A 21,211-nucleotide genomic window follows, 5' to 3' on the forward strand; every position below is an offset into this window, starting at 1 on the left:
TGCCTTTGCTGATAATAACATAGAAACACAAATTACGAAAGTCAAATGTTCTGTCTTGTCACAAAATGAATATTCTTAAATTCACTGTAGGTTGGGAAGGTTCTCTGTACACTTTTCAGTCCTGAATGGCAGAGACCGCACCATTAAAAAAATAAGCAAAACTCATACAAGGAGATACTCTCTAATGATGCTTTACATACACATAACTTTTCTGTCTGTCCTTATAGCAGGCCTTCATTCTTAGCATTCATTCAATACTTACTTATTGAGCTCTTACTATATGCAAAGTGATGCAACTAGGACTAAGGGAATAGATGTGAAAAAGACCCATACTCAGCTTTGACCATTACAAATCTTATGGCTAATACAGAAAAGAAACAATTTCTAGTTCATCCAGAGTGATTTAATTCTACAAATTGTGAAAAGTCCTACAAAAGATAATTAAAGGTGCTATGGAGTAGAGATGAATTTGCCCAAGGTGTGGCAAAAAAGATTGCTTCTTAAACTCCTGGAGCTTAGCAGGAGCAAAGAGGGGAAGCCAGGAAGATGTGCTTTGCTGGCCATGGTTAATGCCTTGGTAGGAAAGGTCTATTTCATCCCCTTACAGTCTGCCTCTGTTGTCCCCCAGTGGAGTGTTCCTACTGACTTAGGAAAGGTGATTATCAGCTTACCATTATTAAAGGTCATGTAAACTTACAATTAAATAACCTATAGTTAGGCTGAGGCATAACTCAGTGGAAGAGTACATACTCAGAGACCTTGAGGCCCTGGGTTCAACCCCTGGCATCAAAAAAATTTTTTAAATAAGTAAAAAAAGTAATATAAAAAGAGGTAATAAGTACCAAGTGCTTTCTGCCTTGGTGATTTTTTTTGTTATACATTCCTGTGATTATTTCTGTTTATTGTATCTGTATGGTAGAAATAATATATAGTGATGTTCTAGCATGCATCTGTTCCCAACTAATTTATTGACTTTTAGCTGGTTTGAAATAGACATTAGCAGGAATTTTTACACTATGGAAACTGGCAAATGCTACAAATCATGCTTTTTTATTTGTCTACATTTAAGAAAGTGATACAGAAAATGTTAATGGGGATTAAATTTAAAAGTGTTATGTCTGCAATTGTTACATTGTGAATAGCACAATCCAGATATTCTCAGGATGTGAGGTGGGTGCTATGGCCACACCTGTAACCTTAGCAATTTGGGAGATTGAGGCAGGAGGATTGCAAATTCAAATTCAAGCCAGCCTTGGGCAACTTAGTGAGACTCTGTCTCAAAAAAAAAAAAAAAAAAATGGTGTGGGTGAGTGGCTGGGGAGGTAGCTTAGTGGTATAGCACCCCTGTCTAATCCCTAGTACTGCAAATATTCATAGGATTTGAAAACTGTTATCTGATTTAACAAAGAAGTCACTCAAGTCATTGACAAACCAGTGGGGTTTCAACATGTATCTTTATTTTATGTTGGAACTATACTTGTAGTTAGGCTACAATTCCATTTATAAAATCACAAATACAGGAATGGAATTTATGGTAAATAATATTATATATTTTATTATTATCTATAAATTTTGTGCTATAGTACAGTAAAATTTATTTAAAAACTTGTCCATATACATAAATGCATATTTTAAAAAACAAACAAAAAATGCATAGTCTTTGGGGGTAGAGTTGGTTGTTGAGCATTTACCAGACCACACTTGTTCTGCCATCCCAACAGACTGCTTAACACCAATGACTTCCTTGTTTGGGAAATGATCCAGGATCACTTCTTGGGCTTCAGTTTGACCTCTTTTCAAAATGTAGTATGTTGACTGCTCCCTTCTTCTTTTTTGGTACCAGGGATTGAACCCAGGGGTACTTAACCACTGAACCACATCTCCAGTTCCACCCCCCCTTTAATACCTTCATTTGTTTATTTATTTATTTTTATGTGGTGCTGAGGATCAAACCCAGTGCCTCATACATGCAAGGCTACCACTGAGCTATAACCCCAAACCCCAGCCCTTTTTATTGATTATTTTGAGATAAGATCTTACTAAAATGCTTAGGAACTACCCAAGTTGTTAAGACTGGCTTTGAACTTGCAATCCTCCTGCCTCAGCCTCCCAAACTGTTGGGATTATAGGCATGCACCACCATGCCAGGCCTCCCAGCACCTAACTTCTTACCAGGCAGTAGGGGTGTAGTGTGGTGTACTACTGACATCTACCAAAGGGACCAAAGTGTCTCAGCTCAGTTCACAGAAGTATTTCATGGGATTGTTAAGAGATTAATTGAGATAATCCAGGGATTAGGCTGGAGTGTTAGTAGGGTGTTGGACCTCTGATAACTGGTAGGTGCCTGTTCCCTAAGTTGACTTAGATTCTGAGACTTTCCCATCATGGTGGATATCTGTTATTTTTGCCTGTTCAGTATCCATCCTTTTTACTGGTAATAGCACCTTTCTTTTCCTTTGGGAGGCCTTCCCCCATTCTTAGTCCTCAGGGTTAGTAAGAGGCTGACAGCCACTCCCTCCCATCCCTCTCTCTGCTTCAGGGGTGGCCTTGAGGTCCAAGCCTGGCCAATAAAAGCATTCCATTTTTCTAGCCACAGCGTTTGGTTCAGACATAAAGCCTGATAAACCAGGACTTTTAATTTAATTTAATTTTTTCTATCTGTCAGTACTGGGTGTTAAACCTAGGGGCACTCTATCACTGAGCCACATCCTCAACCATTTTTACTTTTTATTTTTGAGACAGGGTCTCACTAAATTGCCCAGGCTGGCCTCAAACTTGCAATCTTCCTTGCCTAAACTCCTAAGTTTCTGAGATTACAGATGTGTGCCACCATTCCCAGCAAACCAGGAAAAGAGAAGCCTGGTCTCTGAGAAATAAAAGCCTGCTGTAAAATACAATGACTAATCCAGTGTAGTACTGTTACATAATTAGATAGGCCAATGGAACACACCAGAGAGTTCAGAAATAGGCCTAAATATATAGAATTCAGTGGATGATAAAGACATCATTTTAAAACAAACATGGAACTTTTATATATACTCAGAAGAATTGAAAGCAGGGACTTGAACAGATTATTTGCACAAATATGTTTATAGCAACGTTATTATAAGACTTCAAAGCAGAAGCAATCCAAGTGTTCATCAATGGAGGAATAGATCAACAAAATGTGGTATGTACCTACAGTGGGATATTATTCAGCTTTAAAAGGAAGGAAATTCTATGGGGTACAGGGGGTGGAGAGAGGGTAGACAATGAATACAGGGATAGATAGACAGCAGCAATAACTTATTTATTTTTTTATTTTTGGTATCAGGGATTGAACTCAGAGACACTCAACCACTAAGCCACATCCCCAGACCCCTTTTGTATTTTATTTAGAGAGAGGGTCTCACTGAATTGCTTAGGGCCTCACTAAATTGCTTAGGCTGGGTTTGAACTTGTGATCCTCCTGCTTCAGCTGCTGGAATTATATGCATGTGCTGCCACGCCCAGCCATGAGCAATAATTTCTAATGTTCCATAGCACAGTAGGATAATTGTAGTGAACAACAATGCATTGACTTTCTTTCTTTCTTCTTTTATAATATTTTTAGTTGCAGGTGGACATAATAACTGTACTTTATTTATGTGGTGCCAAGAATCGAACCCAGTGCCTCACACGTGCTAGGCAAGTGCTCTACCACTGAGCCACAACCCAGCCCTGCACTGACTTTCAAAACAGCTACTAGAGAGAATTTGGAATGTTCCCAATACGGACAGTAGAGCTGGGCACAGTGACACACGACTGTAATCCCAGAGGCTCTGGAGGCTGAGGCAGGAGGATTAAAAGTTCAAAGCCAACCTCAGCAATTTAGCGAAGCTGCTAAACAACTCAGTGAGACCTGTCTCTAAATAAAATACAGAAAAGGACTAGGGGTGTTGCACAGTGGTTAAATGCCCCTAGGTTCAATATCCAGTACCAAAAAACAAAATATCTAAAGCAGTAGATATGCCAGTTACACTGATCTGCTTATTACACATTGTAAGCATGTATTGTAATGTCATCCTGGATCCCATAAGTATGTATAATTACTATGTGTCAATTAAAAATAAAAATATATTTTTTAAAAAGGGCCAGATGTAGTGGTGCATGCCTGTAATCCCAAGGATTTAGAAGGCTGAGGCAGGAGAATTGCAAGATCGAGACCATCCTCAGCAATTTAGCAAGGTTCTAAGCAACTTACAGAGACCCTGTCTCAAAAAAACAATAACAAAACAAAACAACAACAACAAAAAAACTCAGTGCCTCTGAGTTTAATCCCCAGTAACTGCCCACCTCTGGAAAAAAAAAAAAAAGAAGAAGAAGGGAATTCTGATGTATGCTACAGCATAGGTGAGCCTTGAGGACATTATGCTAAGTGAAATGAGCCAGTCACAAAAAGACAAATACTGTATGATCCCACTAGCATGAGGTATCTAGAGTAGTCAAATTCATAGAAACAGAATGGTGAATAGGGGAGATAAATAGTGTATAGAGTTTCAATTTTGCAAGATGAAAAGAGTTTTGGAGATTACACAAGAATATTAACATACTTATTACTGAGCTGTGCACTTAAAAATGGTTAAGATGGTGAATTTTTTGTATTTTTACCACAATTTAAAAAAAGGAATCATTTAAAAATAAGTCAGTGGGGAAAAAAGGATCCGTCAATGAAAGTTATTAGAACAACTGAATAGCCATCAGTTATGGAATAATAAGGATCAATACCTTGTACCAGTATTATTTATAGATCAAAGATTGATGGGCTGGGGATGTGGCTCAAGCGGTAGCGCGCTCGCCTGGCATGCGTGCGGCCCGGGTTCGATCCTCAGCACCACATACAAAGATGCTGTGTCTGCCGAAAACTAAAAAATAAATATTAAAAAAAAAAAAAAAAAAAAAACAACAAAGATTGCCGTATGGGGTTAGGTTTGCAGCTCAGCAGTGAAGGATTTGCCTTGCATGTATGAGGCACTGATTCGATCCTCGGCACTATGTAAAAGATAAATAAAACAATAAAAGATATTGTGTGTGTGCATGTGGGTGTATAAAGATTGCAGTGTGAAAAATAAAAAGCAATCCAGATGCTTAAAATCCCAGTGACTCAGTGACTGGAGGCTAAGGCAGGAGGGTTACAATTCAGGGAAGCCCTAAGCAGTTTAGCAAGACCCTGTCTCAAAAAAAAAAAAAAAGCTGGGGGGTGGTAGTGGAGTTCTGGCTCAGAAGTAGAGCATTCTCCTAGCAAGTGTGGGGCCCTGGATTCAATCCTCAGCACCACATAAAAATAAATAAATAAAATAAAGGTATTTTGTCCAACTACAACTAAAAAATAAATATTAAAAAAAAAAAAGCTGGGGCTATAGCTCAGTGGACAAGCACCTCTGGGTTCAATCCCCTGCCCCACCCCCCAAAAAGTAAATGGTACTCAGAGAAACCTTAGAATTTTTAATCTTATTTTGGATAATTTTAGACCTATAAAAAAGTTGCAAAAATAGTGCAACATGTAACTTCTTCACTCAGTTCCCCAAATGTTAACATCTTTCATAACCGTGATTTATTGGTGGAAACCAAGAAATTTGCCTTGATACCACACTATTAAATAATCTACAATTTTTATTTGGATTTTTCTGTTTTTTCCCATTAATGCTCTTTTTCTGGTTTTAGATCTAATCCTGAATTTCATTGCATTAGTTGTCATTTCACATTATATTTTCCCAGTCTGAGACTGTTCCTCAGTCTGTGTGTGTATGTATGATTTCTTGAACATATTTGAAGAAAAATGGTAAGTTATTTCTCCTTCTCCTTCAGAAACCGTCCCTCCATTTGGATTTGTTCAATGCTTTCTCATGAGTATACTGAGATTATGCATTTGGATTTGTTGTGTGCTTTCTCATGAGTAGAAATGGGGTTATCATTTTTGGCAAAAATACATAGAAGTAATGTGCCCTCCAAGAGAATTTTTTAAAATAAATTTGGGATGGGGAAGATATTTTTATATATGATAACAAAACACAAAGTCTGGGCTGGGGATTTAGCTTAGTTGGTAAGAGTGCCTGCCTCACATGTACAAGGCCTGGGTTCAATCCCCAGCACTGCAAATAAATAAACCACAGAATCCATAAAAGGAAAATACTGGTATATTTAAAAGTATATTAAAAGTGTGGAAAGTTGGGGTTGTGGCTCAGTAGTAGAGTGCTTGCCTAGCATGTATGAGGTACTTGGTTTAACTTTCAGCATCACATATAAATAAATGAATAAAATAAAGGTCCATCAACATTTAAAAATATATTTTTTAAAGAAATGTGGGATCTGGGTACAGTGGGGCATGCCTTTAATCTCAGTGACTGCGGAGCCTCTGAGGCAGGGGAATCCTAAGTTTGAGGCTTGTCTTAACAAATTAGTGAGTCCTTAAGCAACTTGGTAAAACCCTGTCTCAAAAAAAGTTAAAATAAATATAGAGGACTGGAGATATGGCTCAGTGGTTCAGCCCCCCGGGGTTCAATCCCCAGTACCAAAATTAATTAATTAATTAATTAATTGGGGACTATGGGTGTAGCTCAGTGATAAAAGTATGAACTTAGCATGCATAAAGCCCTGTGATCAATTCTCAGGAAGGAAAAAAAAAATCTATATCTATCTATCTATCTATATATATATATGAAAAGCCTGAACAATCCAATAAAAATGTACAAAAATTTTCACAGACATTTCACAGACAAGAAAATACAAAGAGGGGCTGAAGTTGTGACTCAATGGTAGAGCACTTGCCTAGCTCGCATGAGGTGCTGGGTTTGATCCTCAGCACCACATAAAAATAAATAAATAAATAAATAAAAATTGTGTCCATCCACAGTAATATTAAAAAAAAAAAAAAAGAAAATACAAAGAGCAAGGTGTGGTGGCGCACACCCGTAATCCCAGCAGCTTGGGAGGCTCAGGCAGGAGCATCACAAGTTCAAAGCCAGCCTCAACAATTTAAGCAACTCAGTGAGACTGTCTCTAAATAATACACAAAAGGGCGTAGGGGATGTGGCTTAGTGAGTGCCCCTGAGTTCAGTCCCCGGTACCCCCTCCCCTCGAAAAAAAAGAAAATACAAAGAACTGTCACACATGAAAAGATGCCTTACATTCACAATATGAGAAATACAAGTCATGTCTAATTTTGTGTGTGTGTGTGTATGTGTGTGTGTGTGTGTGTGTGTGTATGACCTAAAAGTTTCATAGGTAAACAGGCCTCACCTGTTTGTTGGTGGGACTAAAAATTGGTAACACATTCATAGAGAGCAATTTGGCAAAATCCATCAAAATCAAATCAGTCAAAATTACTAACACCCATATCTTTTGACTTAGGATTTTCATGTCTAGGAATTAACCCAACATTTTCACAGGGGTGAAATGGAAATGTGTAGATTAATCTTTGCCTTCACTTGTGTTGGCAAAAGATTAGAAACATCCTAAATGAGTGTCTACAGGAGATTTGTTGAATTATGATACATCCGTGCCATGGAATAGTATGCATCCAGAAACTAATTTGTGCACTGTGATGTAAAACTCTCCAAGATATATTAAGTAATAAAAGCAAGGTGCAGGGCTAGGGTTGTGGTTCAGTGGCAGTGCACTTGCTTAGCATGCGTGAGGCACTGGGTTCGATCCTCAGCACCACATAAAAATAAACAATTAAAATAAAGGCATTTTGTCCTTCTACAACTACACACACACACACACAAAAAAAAAAAAAAAAAACAAGGTGCAACTGAGAGTGAGGGCTACCTGGGCAGATTAGCCAGATCCTGTCTCAAAATCAAATGATCAAATGTTAGCTGGGAATGGTGGCTCACACCTGTAATCCCAGTGGCTCAGGAAGCTGAAGCAGAAGGGTCACAATTTCCAGGCCAGCCTCAGCAATTTAGTGAGGCCCTAAGCAAGTTAGTGAGAGCCTGTCTCAAAATAAAAAATAAAATGGGCTGGTAAAGTGCCCCTGGGTTCCATCCCCAATACAAAAACAAAAACAAAAATCAAATGTTAAAAGGGATTGGGGATGTAGCATATAGCTCAGTGGTAGAGCATTTGCCTAGCATGTCTGAAGTCCTGGTTTCAATCTTCAGTACAGAAAAACAAAGTATTGTAGGGACAGATGAGGCAAGACACTGAAGATAGCAGGAAATAGTTTTATTTGGCTGCAGCCAGGCTCAGAGGGCCACAGCTTTTGCTGTAATCCATCAATCCCCTGAACTCCAAGTTCAGGTAGTTTCAGAATTTTATACCTAGAATGTAAGGGGAGGGGCTCAGAAATTCACAGTCTGCAGAAGTGCACATAAAAGAAGCTTTTTCTTTCACTGTTCTGGGCAAGTTAACCCTTCAAGGACAGCACCTGAGAAGGGGAGAGCTTTTTCTCCCCTTTCTTTCCTCCCCCTGCCAGCTGTTACCATGGAGCCCAACTGGTAACTTCTCTTATCTTAGAAATGTAGACATTTCTGTGAACATCTCATGCTCAAGGCCAGAGGCATTGTTTATATATCTCTACAATCTACTGTACTGGATAAATGTTTGTGAAAAACTTCTAAGGGGGTGTCTAGCACCTGGAGTGGCGGTTTCTTTAGGCTAGTGGTCAAATAAAATAGGGCAACATGAAAATAGGAAGTTTATCTACATTGAACTCTTTTGTAGAGACTCTTTCACTGACAGTCCTAAAATCAGCCATGGTGAGCATTTCTGAAGAAGCCCAGTTAAGATTTTTGTGGAGGAGGGGGTACCACTACAAAAAAGGTTACAAGGAGTCAGCTGACATTAGTATTAAAAGGTGAAAGCTAGGGCTGGGGCTATGGCTCAGTGGTAGAGCGCTTGCCTAGCACACGTGAAACACTGGGTTAGGTCTTTAGTACCACATAAAAATAAATAAATAAATAAATAAATAAAGGTATTGTGTTCATCTATAACTAATAATACTTTCCACTTTTTGAAAAAGTGGAAATTATAAATATGATTGTATATACCAAGAACATTTTTGGTTGGGCACAGTGGTGCACACCTGTAATCCTAGTAACTTGGGAAACATCACAAACTCAAGGCCAGTTTCAGCAACTAGAGACCCTGTCTTAAACAAAACCAGGGGCTGGGGTGTAGCTCAGTTGGTAGAGTGCTTGTCTTAGAAACATAAGACTCTGGGTTCAATCCCCAGCACCAAAAAACACATACAAAACAACAGTGAAATTCCTGGAAGGAGGCACAAGCAATTTTTGAGAGAACTGGTTGTTGTGAGGAAAAAAGATGTTGCTGGGATACAGGAGAAGACTTCTTCTGTTTTGAACTGTATGCTTTTTTTTTTTTTTTGGTGGTGGTGGGTTGGAACCCAGGGCCTCCAACATGTTAGGCAAGTGCTCTACCAGTGAGCTGCATCCCCCAACCCCCATATGTTCTTTTGAACTTTTGAACATAACTTGTTTTTCTTTTAAAAAAAACGATATACAAACAAGCTACAACATTTTTATCAAATGTGAGCCTGCAGCTGCTTATGTTGCCTATCTAGAAATGAAGCTACGTCAGAGGAAAGCAGAGCTGAGGAACAGAGAAACATCTTTGATGACATCATTCCAGTACCCAGATCCTACTGTTTCTAGTTATGTGAGCAGCCACCACCAGATTCTACTCTTTCCTTCCTTCCTTCCTCCCTCCCTCCCTCCCACCCACCCATCCACCCTCTCTTCCTTCCTTCCTTTTTCTTTTCCCATTTTGGTGCTGAGGATGGAACTCAGGGTCTTGTGCATGCTAGGCAAGCACTCTACTGTTGAACTACACCCCTAGCCCAGATTCCACTTTTTATTATTTTTAAGTGTAAAAAGAAAAAAAAAATTGGTACCAGAGATTGAACACAGGGGTGCTTAATCACTGAGCCACATCCCCAGTCCTTTTTATTTTTTTAGCAGGTACTGGGGATTGAACTCAGGGGTACTCAAACCACAGAGCCACATCCCCAGCTCTACTTTTTTTTTTTTTTGTACTAGGGATTGAACCCAGGGGCGCTTAACCACTGAGCCACATTCCCAGCCCTTTTTTGTATTTTATTTTAGAGTCAGGCTGAGGCTAGCTTTGAACTCAGGATCCTCCTGCCTTAGCCTCCCAAGCTGCTGGGATTATAGGTGTGCACCACCATGCCCAGCTCAGATTCTACTTTTTAATTTTAACAATGTTTGAGTCATGATCATTAAGTCCATCACAACAAGGGCCACACAGTTGTTCCTGGCACTTATCTGATACTTGTGCAGGGAGAACCACACAGATTAATATAATTCCAGTTTATGTGTGTATGTTATGGTTTAATACAAAGATTAAACCTATAATTGGAAAATTAAACAAAACAAAACAAACAAACCAAAACCCTAAGGTACAAATCAATGTGCATAGTCTGTTAGCATTTTTATTTATTATTGTTATTATTTTGGTATTGGGGATTAAATTCAGGGGTATTCAACCACTGGGTCACATCCAGTTCCAGAGGCAGGGTCTCATTGAGTTGCTTAGCACCTCGATAAGTTGATGAGGCTGGCTTTGAACTCATGATCCTCCTACCTCAGCCTCTCAAACTGCTGGAATTACAGGCACCACTGTGCCCAGTTTACCATTTGTATTTATAAAAAGAGGAACCCCTGCATGTAATCCCAGCAACTCAGGAGGCTGAGACAGGAAGATGGAAAGTTCAAAGTTAGCCTCCAGCCTCAGCAATTTAGAGAGGCCCTTAAAATATCAAATAGAAAGCCTGGGGATGTAGCTTGGTGGTAAAGGGTCCCTGGGTTTAATCCTCAGTCCAAAATAAATAAATAAATGAAGATTAATAGATAAATAAAATAAATAAAGAGGGGGAAAAGAAGTATCTAGGTATATACTGTGTCTGCAACAAGTATCCCCTGAGGATTTACACACCTTTAGACAGCAGCTGTTTAGGGTGGGCCTGGGATGGCTCAGATCTTCTGATGGTTCACTACCTTCTTTGTGTCTTTTGGATTGTTTAGTATGGTTGAGTTACCTATTTAAAAAAACTGATATTGAAATTTTTAAATATAATTATCAGAGAGAAGATATTGCATTCTGGATTGAGAAAAATAGATAAATGAACAAAAAGCTTTTATTTAGTTTTTCAAAAACAAGGACATCCAAAATCTTCTAGAGAGTAAAACAAAAGGATGTGGTGGCCAAGGGAACTTCAATGTTATGCTTAATGTCACATTATCTGTGTGATGAAAAACGAATCCACTCTGGGTTCCATCCTTAGTACCCAGGGCTTAAGGTACTCCCGTAGAATTGAGCGCTCCTGGCAATTCACCTAAAGCATCTGACACAGGAGCCTTTGGAGCTTCCCTCCCCTCCTGGAGCTGGGAGCTTGACAAGGTGTCCCCTGGAAACCATCAGGGCCAGAGGGCACCTTAGAGGTTACAGGATTTCTGCTGATCTCAGGCGGCTCGCCTCCCAGCCTGGGTCCCAACCACAATTCATCTGTTTTTAATTAAAAGACCTTTGCTGTACATGCTGCGTGGAGGGACACAAGAGGTCTCTGAAATTAATTACCAGTTTGGTCAGGTTTGACTCATGAGGATAGAGAAGTTTATGAGTAAGTGTGGCAATGGCACAGCCCCCTTCCACCTCAACTTCGAAACCAGCAGTTATTTCAAGAGGGAAAAACGGTGCGATCTCTAGATGTCGCCCACGTCGGAATCCCAGGAAAGTTCTCCTTAGAAATGAACAAGAACGTCAGGCCCCCAGCCCACATCCTTAGAAGGATCCTTAGGGGCGGGGCCTAGAAATCCAGCCTTCAATCCCCCAGTAGGTAAACGTGGAAACCACCATCTCAGTTTTGCAAATACTTTATTTATTTATTTTTATAATCGACTCCCTCTTTCGTGGGTCTCCATTCTAACTGCTTGCAGAAAACATTCTCTTATTCATTTCCAGGTGAATTCGGTCATCCTACCTCATTCCTCCCGCGCCCCCCCCCCCCCACCGATCTAATTTTGGAGTTTTTTGGCACCACAGCCTAGGTCGGGTGTGTTGGGGAGGGGTTGTGCAGTGAGTCCTCACTCTGAGGTCAGTCCTCCTGGGTTCCCCATCTCCATGGCTCATATGTGCTCTCATTTCTACTCTGCTGCTGCTGCTTCCCCCCACCTACCATCCACATTGCAAAAGCAATATATTAGCTTTCTAAGCCACAAACAATGGGCTCTCCCCAAATTTATGTGGGCTTCTGTCTTCCATATCCCCTGTACTTGGCCAGGGAAAATGGGGATCACCCCATTTCCTTGAACTAGTATTCAACATTATGCCAGGTCCTGCACTAGGCTGTCCCCAGCTAGTGCAGGGTGTTGGGGAGGGTAGAGGGCTCTGCCTGTTTGTACCTACCTCCTCCTAACTCTCCCTGTCTTATACCCACACTTTGAAGCTTTTGAACTTGAAAATCTAGAATTTGGCATCTTTATTCTCTGACTAGAAAGGAAAGTGGTCTCAGGGACAAAAAAAAAAAAAAAAAAAGCCAGTTTTTTACAGCAAGATCTGAGACCCCATGGAAGATGCTCCTTTTTTTCTTTCACATAAGCTGAGACAGCCCAAAATTATGTCAGTGCAAAAGGACCACGGACATGGCTGCTCCTGGGAGGCGGAAGGAGCAGACAGCATTTTAGATTTGGCTGAGCCCCGGCACCCAGCACATACATTAGCTGCTCACTCACCTCCCCCAGACAGCTGGGAAATGACACCTCTGGTGACAGAGCCAGTCCCTGGGCTTCTGCTGGGAGGGGGTGGGGCACTGCAGTGGAAGAAGATCACAGATTCTGAAGCCCTGGAAAGCCTGGGTGGGGGAGGGACGAAGCCAGCTCCTGTTTGGCTCAGAGATCAAGGCCACCAATCTTCCTCCCCAAGCCTCCAGGGATGTAGTGAGTACCCCACAACACAGGGACAATAGGCCTCCTCTAAAATGCCTCTTTCACCCTGGCTTTGACCCACCAGTAACTCACTAGTTCGATCTTCTTTGAGAAGCTGGATGGGAGTGTGTACAGCTGCTGGGTCAGTTTAGAGGACCCACATGGATGTCAGGGATGGACCAGGCCTGAAATACTCTCTTCCCATTACCCAGGTCAAATCATTGAACAAAGTTGATGTCTACACACGTAGTTGCTCCAGAGAGAGGATGTCCAAAGTCACATCTGTGATTGGAATCCCCATGTAAAGTAGGATGTATAATCTGAGTACTGCAGGTGTTGCCCTTGCCCTCTCCTGCCTGGACAGTCTGGGAAAGAACTAGGTGTTGGCTAGCCTGCAACCACTATGTAAAGCAGCCCTACGGGGCAGTCTCTGCCCTCCTCTCTGGATTCTTTAGCTTGCTGTACCTCAGTCACGCTTGCTCCAGCTTTGCTTACAGAATACTCTGGGTCTGAACTTCAACTGTGAGGATCCGCAGCTTTCACGGGCCTGCAGGCTCTCCTAGGACTTGGTTGGGGATAGGGTTTTAGTTCATATCTCTTAGTGGCCGAGTATCCCATACCTCCCTTGAGACATCTACTTGTCCTATGATGGGGTAGGATCAACTCCCACCACTCCACTCTACCCCAGCAACAGGGTCCCAGCTACACACATTTCCGGGCCACCTGCACTGGCCCTTTCTTATTTCCCATCCTCAGCCCATTCCAGGTGCTTGAAGTTGGTTGCCAGGTGTTGGGAGACTTTGTGCTGTGAAGGGTGCATGCATCTGGATTCGCAGATGAGGGACGAAGTAGTTTAGGTGGAGGAGTGGGACCCGTGGTATGTGAGGAGTGTGGTATGCCATACACAAGACACAGGTGGCAGAGGGCTTGGGAGCGGTTGAACCAGTGGTTAGACAAGGTGTGGCGGTGGGTTTAGGGGAGCCGCAACAGTCACCTGGGGGCTCTCGTGGGTGCTGAGGCAGGTGCGGGAGCCCCAGCAACACAAGACCCCCGCCAGCCGCGCCCTGCCCCGCCCCCGCTCCCGACGAGTCTCCTGCCTAGCCCCGCCCCCTCCCGCAGTGCCCGGATGCGGGTGACGCGCGGCCGCCATCTTCCTGTCCCGGGCAGCCAGTGCCAGTCCGAGCCAGCGCGAGCCGCTGCCGCTGCTGCCGCCATCACTGCCGCTGCCAAGTCCTCCACCCGCTGCCCCCGCCATGTGAGTCGGCCGCCCGCCGCCCGCACCGCGCTGCCCGTGCCGGCCGCTGCCTTTGAAAACCGGCCGCGGGGAGTGCCGGGGTCCCACCGGCACCCTCCGCGCCCGGGGGCCCGGCTGGCTCCTTGACTGCGCGCGGGCGGCCGGGGAGACAGGCGTCCCCGGCAGGCCCGCGCGGGCGATGGCCGCGGGAGGCAGCGGATCCCATGTCCTCCCGCCCTGCCCCACCCCTGTCACCGCGGCCTTCAGTCATTTCTGGTGGACCCCGGACTGTGACCGTGAGGTCGCCCTCATGTGACGGGCGGGGAAACTGAGGCCCGGAAGGGGGAGGGGGGGCTCGTTCAAGGTCACGCAGCTCTTCCGCGGCAGGGCGGGATAGAGACCGGTGATCCCATCGGGTAGCCTTCCTTCCGAAAAGGAGGACTGGAGGGACGATCCGTGGACAGGTGGATGGGCGGAGCCCTGACCGTGGTGCTAGCGGCCTCAGGCCCTGGGTCTTAATCCGTTCCTGCTCCTCAGGTCGGCTACTGCTGCCACCGCCCCCCCTGCGGCTCCAGCTGGGGAGGGTGGACCCCCTGCGCCCCCTCCAAACCTCACCAGTAACAGGAGACTGCAGCAGACCCAGGCCCAGGTGGATGAGGTGAGTGTGGGGGACGGGTGTCAAAGACAGTGGGTGAGACTGGGATTGGCAAACAGTTGTGGAGGGCCAATCTTGGTTTGAGAGCGATGACAGTCTATGGCCTGTGGTTTTTGCGTCAAAGACATGCCATGCCCCATCCCTATCTCCCTTTCAGCACACACTTGGAAGGGTGCTAGCCTGGGGTGTGCCTGCCTGGGCAGGTGTGCTCTGATGATGGATAGCCTGCTTGAGGCTCCATAGATATAGGACGTTGCTTTGACATCTGAGATGTCTGGCTACCAGCACACCCCTGATGTATGCTCCTTGCATGTCCCCAGGTGTGCTAGGCATGTTCTGTGTGTGTCCTTGGCATGTTAGCCTGGCAGCATCAGGGTGCATGTACCATGTGTGGCACAGTGGGCACATGTTCGAGGAATGCCCTCGTTCAGGCGGGACTTGGCACACTCCTTGCCTCGTGGACCCCTCCCCCAGGTGGTGGACATTATGAGGGTGAATGTGGACAAGGTCCTGGAGCGGGACCAGAAGCTATCGGAACTGGATGACCGTGCAGATGCACTCCAGGCAGGGGCCTCCCAGTTTGAAACAAGTGCAGCCAAGCTCAAGCGCAAATACTGGTGGAAAAACCTCAAGGTAAACGAGGGGCAGGTAGGAGGACTGGGTATATGGGGGTATCATGGTTTATCTTACTGACATCCCTTCTTACCCCCAGATGATGATAATCTTGGGAGTGATTTGCGCCATCATCCTCATCATCATCATCGGTGAGTGGGGCAGGAGTGGCCAGGGCCCTTTCTCTGGAGAGATTTCCCCTGTGGATTCTGGGTTTTGAAGGTCATTAACCTAGTTTTGACTTTTCAACAAAAGACATATGTAGCTGCTAATTGCAGTTCTGGTTCATCTAGAGCTGAAAACCTTTGTGTTGTTTAGCCTTCACTTTGCCTGGATATGGGCAATTTGTATTATGATTTTGAAAACAGGAAATCTGGTGGGTCCCCAGTATTCTATTGAGGACCCTTTGGGCCTAAGAGCCCAGTCTGGGAACTCTAGAACTGGGGAGAAGGAGATGGGAAAGGCCCAGAGACTTAAGATATGACCAGGAAGCCAGCTACCCCACTGTTTGAGAGCTTGTAGTTTCAGAGGCCCACAGAATTAGGGGTCTTTGATTCTAAGACCATGCTATAGAGTTAAAGGGACTTTGGAACCCACCATCCAGAGCTTTTGCTTTATAGATGGAGATACTGAGGCCAAGAGAGGGGAAGGTACACCAAGCAGCTGGGGAGTGGAGTGGGGAGGATTGGAACAGGGCCAGGCCTGACACACTGCTTTCTTTCTCTTTCTCCCCTCTCCCTCTTCCTCCTTCTCTTACCCTCTCTCCACAGTTTACTTCAGCACTTAAATCCCTGAGGAGTCTGCCCTGCCTAGAGAAGGGCCTCTCCCCCACCCCCAGCCGTTCCTTCACCTCTCAGCCATATCTTTCAGCACCCTTCCCCTGGATCCGTGTGTGTGTGTCCGTGTGTGTGCCCCCTTGTAAATAGCCAGCTGTTATTTATACATATATAATATTATATATATTTGGTCTGTTTGTAGTTTTATTACTAGAAGATTTTTCCGGTTGTCCTTAACACCCCTTCCTGAGGTTCCTATCTCCTCTCTCTTCCTCTTCCTCTTCCCTTTCCCTCTCTTCCTGAACAGTCCCAAGTCCCTACATTTGCATCTGCTATGCAATATTCCCTCTCTCCTTCTCCTTCCCTTGGATTTAACTGACCCTCTCCCCTCACCAGTCCCCCATGCAACACCCCAAAAGACAAAAAAGTACCTGTCCAATCCTCCCTAGGTGCATCTTTGCACCCTTTGGGAGGTTCTGAGACTGGCCCTACTCGGTCCTAAGAATCCCAAGGTCTTCTGGGAGCTTCCAGCATGTTACTTAGCATATCATTTGCATACTGACATCTCTTTAGGTTTCCTTCTTCCATTTTTCTCTTCTCTCAACCTGTGTTTCTTTTTTACTGAGGAGTTAGTCCCCATTGGTCCTTGTATCACACTTTCATTTGCACGACATTACATGCAGGTGGTGGGGAGTCTGGGCTTTTGGGGAACCAGGCGGCCCTGGTCCCCAGTATTGCCCCCTCCTAGCCCCTCTAGTCCAGTTTGCCTTCCCTATCCTAATTTTCCAATCCTCTTGTACCCTCCTCTCCCTCCCCCCAGCTGGTGTGTAAGTGTCTTGGAGTTCAGTGTGTTATGATGGACCAATAACTCTGCCACTTGGGGTCTCTCCCTACATTCCTGCTCCCCAGTTTTCATGTGGGGCACGCAACTGACATTCCCAGGGGTCTCCCTCCTTCCCATCTGCCTGATCTGCCTCCTCCTCCCACCAGGAGAGTTGGGGGTTGGCAACAATCTGATCTCTTTTGGGAGGAGTGGCTACCAGTGTGTGTGGGGAGTCATCACTGCCTTGGGGAGGAGTGGGACAGGGCAGAGAATCCCCCCAATTCCTGCCTGAAATCTCTGGCCTCACCCCTGCTGGAGGTTAGACTGAAACCTTCCTCCCCTGTTTGGGGGGTGTTGCCCCCATCACTGCCCAGCTCCTCTGACTGCCCCCCTGTATTCAGGGTGGGGGTATTAGTCACTGCCAATGTGTGTATGGGACTTGCTGGATGATGGGGAATCCTTGCCCTTTTCTGGTGCTGTTGAGCCCCAGAGAGAGCTATCCCCTCATTGGGTGAAGTGATAGAGGATGGGTCTAATGTCTTTTTAAATGGCACAATTTTAGGGGTCTGAGGGTGCAGTCCCTTAGCCTGCCACTGGAGGGGGCCCCCAAACTCCCCATGCCCCCACCACCACTCCAGGTTTTCTGTGTGGAGGGGGAGCAGGGAGATCTAAATTGTGGTGTGAAAGGGTAGGAGAGATGCTGGGGGTGGGGGTGCTGTGTTCTAGACCCCCCATATTATCCCAGTGTCCCCTGCCTTCCCTCTTCCCCCATCCCGTGCCCCCAATTCTGTGGCGCATCCAGATTGTGAAAATGTACAATAAATGTGTAATGAGTAACCAGGTAGTGTCTGTATTTTTGTGTGTGTGTGTGTGTTGTTGTTTTTTTTTTTTCTCTGCTAAGGATTGAACCTAGGGCCTAGCACATGCTAGGCAAGTGCTCCAGTACTGAGCTGCATCTCCAGCCCTTTTTATTTTATTTCCAGACAGTCTGGGTAAATCGCCCAGGCTGGCTTTGAACTCAAGGTCCCCTGTTGCAGATTCCGCAGATTCCCACAGACTCCGGAGTTACTGGGATTAATCCTTTGTTAAGGGAGAAGGATGTTGGATCTACAGGTGTAACTGGAGGTTGGGAAGCAGCTGGGCTTTGCAGGAGGCCCTGATCTTTAGCAATGCAAATTGTGATTCCTCAGGTGGCCAACAGAGGGGCACCAGGAATTGGTAATGGCTGCTGAACTTTTAAGTTCTGGGGTTCCCAGCTTGCCTGGGGTGTGCTTTTGATGTTGGACTCCTTTGCCCCCTCCTAGATTTAGGTGCTCTTTAGTTGCTCCCAGTGGGTTATTCACTCCTAGGTCTGGAGTAGATGGTCATGTCGTGAATCATCTCTTTCCCCTTTGTGCTCAGCAGTATGCCAGTGTCAAAGGGATTAATAAATACTTGATTTTGTTTGGTACTAGATATTGAACCCAGGGGTGCTTCACCACAGAGCTGCATTTCAGCCTTTTTTATATTTTGCAGGGACCAGGGATTAAACCCAGGGGTACTTAACCACCGAGTAACTCCAGCCCTTTTTCTTATTTTGACACAGGTTCTTGCTAAGTTGCTTAGGGCCTAAGTTGCAAGTCTGGCCTTGAACTTTCAGTCCTCCTGCTGTAGCCTTCTGAGTTGCTGGGATTACAGACATGCCAGTGCTCTCTGCTTTAGTTTTTTGAAACAGGGTCTAAATTGTTTAGGACCTAGCTAAGTTGGTGAGGCTAGTCTCGAACTTTGGATCTACTGCCTGAGCCTCCCAATGCTAAATACTTGTTGAATCAGCTCAGGAAGACCCAGATTTATGACATACAGCAAACTAGTATTGACACAGTACATATACATAGTATTGACATACTACATACAATAGATGGGATGTATAGCTCTTGAGCGATATCCCCAGCTCTTTTTTATTTTGAGATATGTTGTCAATAAATTTCTTTTTTTTAATATATATTTTTTAGTTATACATGGACATAATATCTTTATTTTGTTTGTTTATTTTTATGTGGTGCTGAGGCTTGAAACCAGTACCTCACATGTGAGGGGCAAGCACTCTGCTACTGAGCCACACTCCAGCCCCTGTTGTCGATAAATTTCTGAGGCTGGCTTTAAACTTGATTCTCCTACCTCCTTAGCTGCTGGGATTATAGGCATGGGCCACCATATCTGGCTCATGGATGCTTTTAAAGCCTCATGATCTACTGGCTGAGCTAGCTGGCCATCTTTAGAGCTGCTTTCAAATACAGATTTTTAGAAGACCCAAATTGGTGTGAACATACTTTATGTACAACCAGAGATATGAAAAATTGTGCTGTATATGTGTAATAAGAATTGTAATGCATTCTGCTGTCATTTATTTTAAAAAAACAATAAAAACAGATTTTTAGGCCCCTTCTCTAGAGATTCTCATTATGTGTTTTCTTTTAATAATTAATTTTTTAATTTGTTGATGGACCTTTATTTTTATTTATTTGTATGCGGTGCTGAGAATCGAACCCAGTGCCTCACGCATGCTAGGCAAGTGCGCTACCGCTGAGCCACAACCCCAGCCCCTAGGTGGTTTTTTTTTTTTTTTTTTTTTTTTTTAATTATTTTTTCCTGTACTGGGGAATGAACCCAGGGATGCTTAACCAGTGAGCCATGTCCCCAGCCCTATTATATTTTTTATTTTAGAGATAAGAGTCTCACTGAGTTGCTAAGTGCCTCGCTAATCTGCTGAGGCTGGCTTTGAACTCAGGATCCTCCTGCTTCAACTTCCCAAATTGTTGGGATTACAAGTGTGTACCACTGTGCTTGTTTGATAAGGTGGTTCTAAGAGGCTCAGGTAATTCTTGTAACTAGGTATACAGTCTACCTAAACTTCCACCTTATAATATGCTAAGATTTTGTGTATGTTAAAAGCGTCTCCCAGTCATCCCATTCCTTGGTATATGCCCAAAGAAATTTAAATCAGCATACTACGTGAAGCAGCCACATCCATGTTTATAGCAGCTCAACGCACAATAGCTACGCTATGGAACCAACCTAGGTGCCCTTCAAAAGATGAACGGATAAGAAAATGTACATATACACAATAGCATATTACTCAGCCATAAAGAAGAATGAAATTATGTATTTGCCAATAAATGGTTGGAACCAGAAACTATCATGTTAAGTGAAATAAGCCAATCCCTCCCCCCCAAAAAGCTGAATGTTCTCTCTTGATATGTGGTTGCTAACATACAATGGTGCAGTAGGGTGGAGAATAGAAGTTCATTGGATTAGACAAAAGAGAATGAAGGGAAGAGAGGGAAAATGGGAATAGGAAAAACAATAGAAGTAATCAGACATAACTTTCTTAGGTTCATATATGAATACACAACCAGTGAGACTTCATATAATGTGCAACCACAAAAATGGGATTCTAATTACAATAAGTTATACTCCACGTATGTATAATATGTCAAAACACACTCTACCGTCATATATATAAAGAACAAAAAAGTCTTCCTGAATCCCTTGTAGATTTGTTTCCCTGGGCCCTAGAATATTCTTTCTTTGTGGTTTCAGGGGCCTGACTTCAAATTTTAGCTCCACTGTTGGCTATTACTTCGTACAGATTATGTAACCTCTGAATCAGTCTTATTTGTGAGGAAGTGGGTAGCAAGTGTGTCGGCCTCCTTGGTGTTTTTGAGAAGCGCTTGGCCTGGCCACAGAAAATAATCAAGAGGCATCTGTAATGTCATTCGTTATCTCCATGATGCAGCGGTGAGATCTAAAGACCGCTTCATCCTAGGGCTCCATCTTCCAATTTTGGGTAGTACCAGGGACACAGAGCCGCAGCTAAGCCCCAGAGGCGCTCAAGTCACGCCAGGGTCTCCGTACAGACTGTCCCCACCTACGCCATCACCGCTTACATCTGCGCCTGCGTGCAGGTCACGCTCGATGCGCCTGCGCACACAGTCTTGGGTAAATGTCGTCAAGGAAAATCCCCAGCTTCTGGGTAAACAAGTTGCCGCGTGAGATCTCCAGCACGTGTCACCTACATCTCCACGACCTCAGCCTATGAGAAAGTTTGGAGGGCCGGACTGGCTTTTGCGTCAACCGATATGGGTAGGTCGCGGGTTGTTGTTACAGCCAGTAGAAATTCCGGAAACGGATGGAGGTGTGGCTTCCGGT

At 44.2% G+C, this 21,211-nt stretch overlaps 1 protein-coding gene across 1 annotated transcript; it reads left to right on the forward strand.

Moving 5' to 3' along the window:
* The first annotated feature begins 14,062 nt into the window (after positions 1–14,062).
* Vamp2 (vesicle associated membrane protein 2) lies at positions 14,063–17,860 on the forward strand. The gene is made up of 5 exons (XM_027946779.2): positions 14,063–14,178; positions 14,695–14,815; positions 15,287–15,445; positions 15,525–15,576; positions 16,195–17,860. Coding segments are annotated over exons 1-5 (351 nt in total). The 5' UTR covers positions 14,063–14,176; the 3' UTR covers positions 16,212–17,860.
* The last annotated feature ends 3,351 nt before the right edge of the window (positions 17,861–21,211 follow it).

The sequence above is a fragment of the Marmota flaviventris genome, chromosome 17 (assembly GCF_047511675.1).
Source record: "Marmota flaviventris isolate mMarFla1 chromosome 17, mMarFla1.hap1, whole genome shotgun sequence".
NCBI classification, from domain to species: Eukaryota; Metazoa; Chordata; class Mammalia; order Rodentia; family Sciuridae; genus Marmota; species Marmota flaviventris.

What these genes read in the sequence shown, in the direction of transcription:
- Vamp2 (XM_027946779.2), top strand. An exon ending in CCCAGGCCCAGGTGGATGAG is followed by an intron (nt 14,816 to 15,286) that starts GTGAGTGTGGGG and finishes CCCCTCCCCCAG; the next exon opens with GTGGTGGACATTATGAGGGT. An exon ending in ACTGGTGGAAAAACCTCAAG is followed by an intron (nt 15,446 to 15,524) that starts GTAAACGAGGGG and finishes TCTTACCCCCAG; the next exon opens with ATGATGATAATCTTGGGAGT.